The sequence below is a fragment of the Rhincodon typus genome, chromosome 1 (assembly GCF_021869965.1).
Source record: "Rhincodon typus isolate 14 chromosome 1, sRhiTyp1.1, whole genome shotgun sequence".
NCBI classification, from domain to species: Eukaryota; Metazoa; Chordata; class Chondrichthyes; order Orectolobiformes; family Rhincodontidae; genus Rhincodon; species Rhincodon typus.
Window position 1 is genome coordinate 85,271,719 of NC_063332.1, and position 10,496 is coordinate 85,282,214.

A 10,496-nucleotide genomic window follows, 5' to 3' on the forward strand; every position below is an offset into this window, starting at 1 on the left:
TGTTCATTCAAGGATGTGATAACTGAGCAACCTTGCATATATTTCCCCTAGTCACCCTACAAGCAGAAAGCCTTTTGTGAATGAGATTTAAAACAACCACAAAATTAAAATGAATTCTCGAGTTAACGGCTTCACTCTAATGGGAGTAATCTGACATCTTCAGTTTTCATCATCACAACACAGACTAACATACTCATCTCATAAAAATAAAGTGCAGAACAAAGAGCTTGAATTTTTGTTTCAGCGGGGCAGGGCAAAAGAGAGAGATAGATGCCAAGCTTGCAACATAATTTCAGCACATTGATATTGCTATGGATACTGAGGGGCAAACTCGTTGCAAGCAAGGCCATAGTAAGAACAGTGACCAATGTTTCACAGATGTCAAAGCTTCAGAGCCCAGTGCAGGGAATAGACCAGCTAATCCTCAAATCTTTTCTCAGCAGTTTCCAGTTATGTCTGCACAGGAAAGTAACACAGGAATCACCTTCCTGGTGCAGATGAGACTGCAAAAATTACTTTATTCAAAAAAGAAATTTGTGCCAAATTTTGTTAATGTACAGTTTCAAAAAAATACCTAAAGGGTAGTTTTTTCGCATTGCATATATACAGTGAATAATTCTCACACATCTCTACTTCAGTCAGTAAAGACAGTAAATATAAATTTATAGAAGCTGAAAGGAACTATACTCTGCCTTGAATTGTCATATTGAGCAGCAAACATTCAAATTGGTCTCTGCAATTCTGTTTCCTATCAGCAGAGCTACAATCAGATTTTGAAAAAAAATCAGCTGATCTCTGGACAATATCATTTGGTTGCCTTTCGTTTCCCCTTGTCTTTTCTTCCTTTCTGTGATATTTGTTCTTCCATTTTGTTTTTTGTTTTTGGTTTCTTTGGCTAAAAAGAAAAACAAATTGTGAACAATCTTAACCACGAAAGACATCACATTACAGAGGTGAAAACTGTCAACAATAAGACAGACTATTCAGCCACTCAAACCTAGTTCTTAGGGAAATTCTGCGTAAAATTTAAAAGGGAAACACTACCTTCAGTATTCAACCTGGCTTCTCCAGACAACACTGTTTCCCACAGACGCTTTCACCAAGTCTCAAACCCTTTTAATTCATTCATGGGATATGAGCATCGTTGGCCAGCCAGCATTTGTTGCCTGAGATGGTGGTTGTGAGCTGCCTTCTTGAACCGCTATAGTCCACATGCTGTAGGTTGACCACAGTACTCTTAGAGAGGTAATGCCGGATTTTGACCCGATGACACCGAAGGAATGGCAACATATTTCCAAGTCAGGATGAGAGTGACTTGGACATGAACTTGCAGGTATTGGTGTTCCCACCTATCATCTGTCCTTGTCCTTCTAGATGGAATGGTCGTAAGTTTGGAAGGTGCTTTCTCAGGATTTTCTGCAATATCTTGGAGATTATTCAAATTACTGCTACTGGGCGTCAGTAAGGTGAAGGGAATAGATGCTTTTGGATATCGTGTCAAATCTCAAGTGTTACTGGAGCTGTACCCATCCAGGTAACTGGGGAATATTCTATGACACTCCTGACATGTACATTGTAGATGGTGGACAGGCTCTGGAGAATTAGGAGGTGAGTTACTGGCTGCAGTACTCCTAGCCTCTGACCTGCCCTTGTAGTCACTATATTTATGTGGTGAGTTTCTGGTCAATGGTAACCCCAAGGATGTTAACAGTGGGGTGTTTGTGATGGTAACACCATTGAATGACAAGGGTGGTGGTTCGATTGTCTCTTATTGGAGATGGTCATTGCCTGGCATTTGTTTAGCACATTGAGTATAGATAGATAGGTTCTTGATTGTCAAGGGGATCAAAGGTTACGGGGAGAAAGCGGGAGAATGGGGTTGAGAAACTTATCAGCCATGATTGAATGGCAGAGCAGACTCGATGGGCTGAATAGCCTAATTTTTGGTCTTATGGAATGTTACTTGCCACTTGTCAAGCCCAAGCCTGGATGTTGTCCAGATCTTGTTGCATTTAAACATGGACTGCTTCAGTTTCTGAGGAGTTGCTGAACATGGTGCAGCATCACCGAGGGGACAAGGAGAAAGCCAAAGAGAAATTTTGTGAAGAAACAAGTTCGGGGTTTGAAATGCTTTGCCAAAGTAAGTGTTTGAAGCAGAGATCACTGCTTGTTTTAGGGAGGAGCAGATATAAACTTGGAGTAGGAAGGCATACCCATTTGAAGAAAGAGCAGAAAAATATACTTGGATCATTTTAGCAAAGAACTGACACATATAACAGGCTCCCAATCTATGGTGTAAACATCTGTGATCAAAAATGTTATCCTGGTCTCAACAAGATTACTTTTAAGTGAGTTTAGCTGCACATGGCCAGGCCTACTGGGACAAATCTTCACGCAAAACAAACATTTTTGATGGACTAGGTGCCCAATTATTCAGGTCTATTTCAATTAATGTACATTTGTCCCTTCATTTTCAACTAGGTACAATCCTCAACCCACAAGTCTAATCTATAAATGATCTGATCATCTTTTATTCATGGAAATATCCTGTGTCAGCTTTCACACAAGGTTTCTGGAGCTGGGTCAAGAGCTGAAGAACAAAGCCTTTCCTTTCCCTTAGACTTTTTCACACATTACCTTACTTACTCTTTACCTGGGATGACTTAATGTTTAACATTTGAGAAACAAAATGAAGTTGCTATGTAAAGTTCTTCTACCGATATTCTAGCTCAAATTGTTTTACGCAACAAAATGTCCTGAATGGTTTAAACTAAACATTAAGTAAAAGATGAGGTCATACCTTAATCATTCCGTCTAATTCCAAATTATCCTCAGTCTCTTCTGACTGTACATCCTCTGTCTGAAAGTCGTCATTAAGATCAGAGTCCAGTAATGATCCAGCTGCACTTCCACGTTTCAATTTCTTTACAGCTTGTAGTGCATAGGGAGTCAAGTGTGTCTCTCTGTTATAGGTCCGTGTAAATGCAGCTTTCACCTGACAGGGTGGGGGAACAGGGTAAAAGTTCAAAATGCTGACAATATCTAGATAAGATTACAGCGTACTGTGATCTGTCACAGCTGAAAAATTTAATAGGTTTGTAGGACTGAGGTCAGGAGGAACTTCTTCACCCGAAGGGTTGTGAATCTGTGGAATTCCCTGCCCAGTGAAGCGGTTGAAGCTACCTCACTGAATGTTTTTAAGGCAAGGCTAGATAAATTTTTGAACAGTCAAGGAATTAAGGGTTATGGTGAGTGGACGGGTGAGTGGACGGGTAAGTGGAGCTGAGTCTCAAAGATCAGCCATGATCTTATTAAATGGCGGGGCAGGCTCAAGGGGCCAGATGGCCTACTCCTGCTCCTAGTTCTTATGTTATTATGTTTGTGTCATGTGAATCTTGCTCAAGCTCAGAATAAGTATCGAGTTCAGTTCCCCTAGAAACAGCGTATCCAAAATGTGATTGGAGTTACCTTAGGATCTAGTTTTGAGAAAGGATCAGGTCGACCAGCCCAGCTGCTAACCTCCATGATACTATCCACATCCTCTTTCATCAGATAATACGCATTCATTGTTGCAACTGCCTCGTGAACACCATTTGTTCCCTGAAGTGACAGAGGCTGCACCAGAGCATCCCGCAGGTAAGGAAGATAATCCAAGTTTACAGCTTGCTTACTGGCATGTGTCCTTACATAAATTTTAAAGTAAGTATTAATAAGAGAGATTGGAGAAAGTTCAACTAATAGAGCACAAATTAAAAGGCGTCATCACCTAAATTTAGTTCCTTTATCAATAGGCATTGTGTTTCCCGGTTGGGTAATAGCAATAAATACAGATTACGCGTTATTCGGCAGGGTGTACATCAGACAAAAAAAAACATCAAGCACTGAGCTGACCAGCACTTCACTGTGTGACTCTGCTAAATGAAGTTGTACATTGGCCCATCTTAAATTTTTACACTTCCCACTCAAAGTACTGACTCAACACTGGTTGCACTGTAGTAGTGTTTGGTTGGTACATATCCCAAGTTCCCATTCTTAGTGTTTGAACCTAAACCTTGAACTCTGACAAGCTCTCTCTCCACCAAAAGATCATAAAACAATTAATTATGACCAGACATCCACAACCATCCATTTTCTAGCAGGTCTTAAAGTGATTAAGTGATAAGTGACTTACAGCTCTCAGGAGAAATGATCCTGTTTGATTCCTGACCCCACATCCTCTCCATCTTCCATAGCTAGAGGTACCAGGACCCATTACAATGCCACCACCTCAAGGTGCTCAGTTAACTTCTGGGGATTGAGCCCAGACCTGTACAGCTCAATATCATTCCTTTCAATAAGTTCTCAGAAATTCTTACAATGAGATCCCTATTTTAAATACAGCGCACCACATGTTGTGTATAAACTGCTACTCAGTTGAAATCTCATCTCCATACCTTAGGCACATGTGCCTGGTAAGTTCTTGCACAATGCGATCGTGTTTATTAGTGGATGAAAACTTTCCCAACCAGCTTGGGAAACTTGGAAACTGTGACATGTATCCCCTCATCAATTCACCAGGGATCACACTGGCATAAATGGCCTGGAAAGCAACAAGATAGTAAAATTACAGTTGGCTACAGCACTTAATTTAAACATTAATGACATTTTCACCACTGTCCTAAATTCATATCCAACATTCCACCAATTCTGTACTCCACTACTTCCACTTGTCATAACCAGGAGTTTGGAATGTTGTTACTGTTAGACTTTTCAATCTATTTTCTGGTCTCAGAACAGGAAGTACAACTCAGGCAAGGAAGGTTAAATTTCCTCAGTCACATTTTGCTCCATTTCAACTAAGAAGTAACATACTGAAACTAATGCTTTTGACAAATACAGATCTCAGATGAAGAAAGCTTCAAACTACTTCAAAGTTTCAGTAAAAAGTGTATTTAGAATTCATTGTGAACATTAGCACATGCATATTATACAATTCTTTAATACCTCATGATCAAATGTAGAAATGATCCTTCAACGGATTTCCCACCACTTCATCATTTTAATAGTTTGGTCCACCAGTTGTCTGCTTTAGGTTCTTTCATTTATTTGCAGAATAAGAATTTCTTCATAGATAGCAGGTCATTTAAAATGATTGGAGACACCTTCATGCTATGCACAGAAAACCCAACAGGGCAAGTGGCAGGGCAGTGGGATATTTGGCTGACTGCACTTTACCAAAGTTCATTACAAAAAAGTTGCAACTCTTAAATCAGTTTTCCTCTCTTTAAGGACGGGTGGTAGAAATGGTGAAAATTAATATGCAATTGTCCCCAGCCATAATTTGATAGATGGGAGGAGATAGCTTCCTGTCACAATTCATTACACATAATGGAGGCCGGCTCTTGAACTCCAGCACTAGCAAAGCTCCTCTTTTTGCACGGACACTGCAACCTTTCATCAGGTTGTGCACCCGCGGCTCTGGGATAATTGATAAGCATATCTGCATGTTAACGCAGGCAGACAGATGCACCAACTGGCCAATGTGTCATTCTAGGTCTGTCCACTCAGGTTTCACCAATGCAAACATTGGTTTCTAACAACATAACAGGTACAAAACCTTAGCAGCCTTGCTGAAAATAAACCATAAAAGGTGCAGGTGAGGAAGGTGCTACGTTTGACAGTGCTCAATATTGTCAATGTCAAAAAGAGAAGGTAAAAAAATAAGCAGAGTGAAATATAGAAAAAACGTGGTGAGTGCTCTTGATGCAGACCATCAAAAGGTGGGTATTATGAATATGCTTGTTGATGCACATCATAACAAATGGAAATTTGTTAAATTACAAGTAACGATAGTGGTTGATGCAAGCTACTCAAACTGAAGGAATTGTAAACAGCAGCGTACAGCTAGGGTCAACATTAGAATCACAACATATTGCAAGAAAGCAGGACAGGGGGATCAAGATCAAAAAAAGCAGACAGCAATAGTTAAGAATAAACTTTAGAAGAGTGGAAGAGAAAACAGACAAGGTCAGCTAGGAACATGAATGCAAACTAGCAATGTACATAGAAGATTAGCTAGGACAAATTTAGGCGCTTTGAGGAGACAGGAGAATTTATACTGGAGAACAGCAAAGTGGCAGAGAAACCAAGCAGTTACTTCACTGAAAGTATAGATGGTCTCACAGAAATACTAGGTGACTAAGGGACTTGTGAAACTGAGGAATCTGAAGAAAATACCATCAGTAAAGGGATAGGATTTGAAAAGTTAACTAAATAGAAGATGATAAATTCCCCAAAGCAGATAAGCTTTACTTTTCCTTTCTATCACTCAAGGGATGTGGACATCGCTGGCTGGGTCAGCTTCTCCCTAGTTGCCCTTCAGAAGGTGGCAGTGAGCTGTCGTCTTGAACCACTGCAGTCCATATGCTCTAGGTAGACCCACAATGCCGTTAGGGAAGGAACTCAAGAACGATGAAGGAAATGGTTAAAGAGATAGCGAATGGATTGGTGGTCAGGTTTTAAAATTCTACAGATTCTCAGAAGGCTCCTGGGGACTGGAAAGTATCAATGTAACCCTATTATTGAAGGAGAGAGGAAGAGGGAGAAAGGAGAACTACAGACCTGTTAGCTTGACATTTGCAATAGGAAAGACGTCAGCATCTACTATAAAGAATGTGATAACAACATTTAAAGAAATAGTAAAATTGGATAGAGTCAACATGAATTTATGAAAGGGAAATCATATCAAAGATTTTTTGAGGAAGCTGCCCATAACATAGATGAACGGGGAACCTGCTGATATAGTGGATTTGAATTTTCAGAAGACTTTTTATAAAGGTCCCACACAGGAAGTCAGGAAACAAAGTTAATGCATGGAACTGGGAGAAATATTATAGTTTGTATTGAAAATTGCTTAACAGGTAGAAAGCAAGAGTGTAGGAATAAATAGATCCTTCTCAGGACTGCCAACAGTAACTGGCGAAGGTGCAACACCTGCCCATTTATCTCCTCCCTCCCCAGTATCCAAGGGCTCAAACATACCTTCCAGATGAAGCAACACTTCACTTGCACTTCCCAGAATCTAGTCTACTGCATTCGCTGCTCACAATGTGGTCTCCTCTACATTGAGGAAATGAAGCGTAGACTGGGTGACCGCTTCACAGAACATCTACGTTCTGCTCGCAAAAATAGACCCTGAGCTACCTGTTGCCTGCCACTTCAACACACCACCCTGTTCCCTGGCCAGCATTTCCGTCTCTGGCTTGCTGCAGTGTTCCAGCGAAGCTCAACACAGCTGGAAGAACAACACCTCATTTTCCACTTGGGGACCCTGCAACCCTGCGGAATCAATATTGAGTTCAATAATTTTAAGGCCTAAGCTCACCCACGTCCTAGCGCCCTACCCCACACACCAGGCCTTATTATCACACAGCGTGCCATTACACACCACCCGCTGTTAGTCACCAACAGTCCCTATTAACAACTACTCATTCTCCCAGCCAGATCGTTATCAACTCCTTTATCTGTCCTACTGTTCTTCTACCTCTTTAGGCTCTATCCTATCATTTACTCCCTAACTCACCCCTTCCCTATTTTCTGCATATAAACTGACATTTTCCCAGTTACCATCAGTTCTGAGGAAGGGTCACCAGACCCGAAACATTAATTCTGAGTTTTTTCTTCAGAGATGCTGCCAGACCTGCTGAGCTTTTCCAGCAACTTCTGTTTTTGTTGCAAAATTTCAATATTTGGTGATATCAAACTGGGTGGGAATGCAAATTGTGAGGAGTCAAGGTGGCATCAATATGACTCGGACTAATTGAACGGGCTTGAACATGGCAGATGGAATATAATGTGAAATGAGTGTGAAGTTACTCAGTAACAGGTTGGGAAGTGCAAGTGTTTGGAGGAATATGGGTGTCCTTGTTCATGAGTCACTAAAAGAATTACCTTCAGTTCTGAAAACGTGTCACTGGACTCTGAAACGTTATCTCCAATTTCTCTCCACAGATGCTGCCAGTCCTGCTGAGTTTCTCCAGCAACTTCTGTTTTTTTGTTTCTGAAGCTGCTCAAAACCATGCAGGGCAAAGCAGCCTATTTGGTACCTGAACCACAACCGATATACAAAGGCAGCAGTGTGTACCATCTACAAGATGCACTGTAATTCATCAAGGCTCCTTGAACAGGACCTTCCAGAAGCCCATGACCTTTACCACTTAAACAGACAAGAGCATGCGATATATGGGGCCACCATCTGCAAGATCCTCTCTAAGCCTCACACCTTCTTGCTTTTCCTTCTCCTGCACTTGGTCAGAATTCTGGAATTCTTTTTAAAAGCACAGATGTACCAACATCACTTGGACTGTAGTAATACAGATGACAGTTCACCACCTCAAGAGCAATAAATTCCAGCCTCGTCAATGACACTCACGCAAACATGAAAAGACACCTTTTGCGATGTGTAACACCAGCACTTACCTGAGTAGGGAGCAGATTCCACATCTGCAGAGAACGAATTCTTTTATCAACAAGATCTCCATCACAGATACTTTCTGCTGTCTTACTCAAAAGCATGAGGTGCTTCTTCATGTTTGTTCTAAAACATAAGCACAGAACAATACTTCTAACGGCAGCAACTGAAAGTGGTTTCAGTGACTATATTTGCCATTAAATTGGCAAAAGATGAATAAAATGCTGGGGAAAGACACCTGGGAACATCCAGATGAACACTTCAGCAAAAGATTTAAAACAAATAATGAAAGCAATGAAACACAACAGGTATCTAAATTCCCGGACACAAAACTACATCTATTCGAAGCTGACGCTTAGTATTGTAGTTTTAAAGTTCATTCTGTGCAAATAGACAGCTATTTAAAAAAATTAAAATGGTGAATTCCTGTTATTCACCTCAAAACATGCCTCTGCCTAGTTCTCTAAGGTAACCACTGCAGTGTTGTGAAAAACTCCAGCTTGTGATTTTACAGTTTCAGATATTGTCCTTCAGTCCCTTCCTGCAGTGCATTCGGAGAAGGATAGCATCACTATAAAATAACTACACATTATGTAAATAGATTAGTGATGTATAAACTTTATACAGATCTGTCCAGGCTGAGCTATCTCCATCATGGTCACATGAAGGCAATGATTCAAAAACTTAGTAAAATCACATACACACCACTTAAATTTGCTATACCTAACAATTAAACTGAGTTTGGGCAGAGGTTCCTCTGATTCTATTTCCATTATGGGTCCTTACAGTATTCTATTGGTTTATTGGATCACCTTTCAACCTTCATCAGTAGTTAATTTCACCGGCAAATCACTCCAAATTAACAGATAATCTCAGCTAACTGTATTATCACACCCAGAATAACTTCATTCTGAAAACAGTCGAGGCCAAAGCATCGAATGTTTTCAACATGGAAATAGATACAGCTCTTAAGATTAAAGGCAAAGTTGCATGACAAAATTGGAAACAGGGCACTGAGTAAGATGATCAGTCAGGATCATATCAAATGGTGTAGCAGGCTTGAAAGGCCAAATGCCCTACTCTTGCTCCTATTTTCTATGTTTCATACTGTAGGATTTCTTTTTGTACTTAATTAATTTTGGACACACTAGTAATGGCCATGAGTTGAGAGAACACAAGCATTCCAGCCTGTATAGTGCTTCACCATTTCTCTTAAAAAAAATAGAACATTCAAAATAAAAACGTACGTACAAGATATTCTGTGAAATGTAAAACAACTGAACAAAGGGCGAGCAGGTTAATATTCGGCTACTTACCCAGCAGCTGCGGGCTTCACATGCAAATAGTTTTCTTGCACAAACAGTGGCGCTATTGAGTAATCATGGAAGAAAAGGTCGGACTTGTCGATCAGACTCATATGGGCAGTCTCCTCTCCAGCAGCAAATACTTTTCTCACGACATCAAATGGACCCTGAAAACAGGATATTGACATTTTTGAGTAAGAAATATCCATATGGATTTTTTTAGTATATGAAAGTAAAATAGTGCATTTATCTAATGGAATATCCAAAAGGTATTTTCTTTTTCAAGATTTGCTCAAAATATTAGGATTATCACAAATACTATTCACAATTGTACTAAACTAGACAAAAAGTAAAGTATGATTTTCCAATACATTTATTGTTCAGTTTATACCCTACTCCCCTTCGCAGTTTTTCCTGGGAACACCAGTACTTGATCCCAATGCTGAATGCACTAAATTGGGAGAAGGTAGCATAGCAGTCATGTCACTGGACGAGTAATCCAGAAGTCTGACTAATGATCTGGGGACACAGGTTCAAAATCCCACCATGACAGCTGGTGGAGTTTAAATTCAATTAATGAATTGAAAAGCAGTCTGGTAACCATTGCTGACTGTCATAAAGAACCTGATTTACTAATGTGTTGGAGGGAAAGAAAGCGGCCAATTTATCTGAGACAACAAGGTGCAGGGCTGGATGAACACAGCAGGCCAAGCAGCATCATAGGAGCAGAGAGGCTGACGTTT

General features: G+C 40.3%; 1 protein-coding gene across 4 annotated transcripts in view; it reads right to left on the reverse strand.

Moving 5' to 3' along the window:
* Positions 1–485: 485 nt before the first annotated feature.
* The window catches only part of rfc1 (replication factor C (activator 1) 1), a 105,144-nt gene continuing 95,133 nt past the window's right edge, over positions 486–10,496 (reverse strand). For all 4 annotated transcript variants that reach the window (XM_048595624.1, XM_020530096.2, XM_020530095.2 and 1 more), the window contains exons 20-25: positions 9,766–9,920; positions 8,458–8,575; positions 4,434–4,579; positions 3,469–3,682; positions 2,801–2,995; positions 486–895 (exon numbers count right to left, since the gene is read on the reverse strand). In XM_048595624.1, coding sequence (XP_048451581.1) covers positions 806–895; positions 2,801–2,995; positions 3,469–3,682; positions 4,434–4,579; positions 8,458–8,575; positions 9,766–9,920 — 918 coding nt within the window. In that variant the 3' untranslated portion in view covers positions 486–805. The remainder of the gene's footprint in view (positions 896–2,800; positions 2,996–3,468; positions 3,683–4,433; positions 4,580–8,457; positions 8,576–9,765; positions 9,921–10,496) is intronic.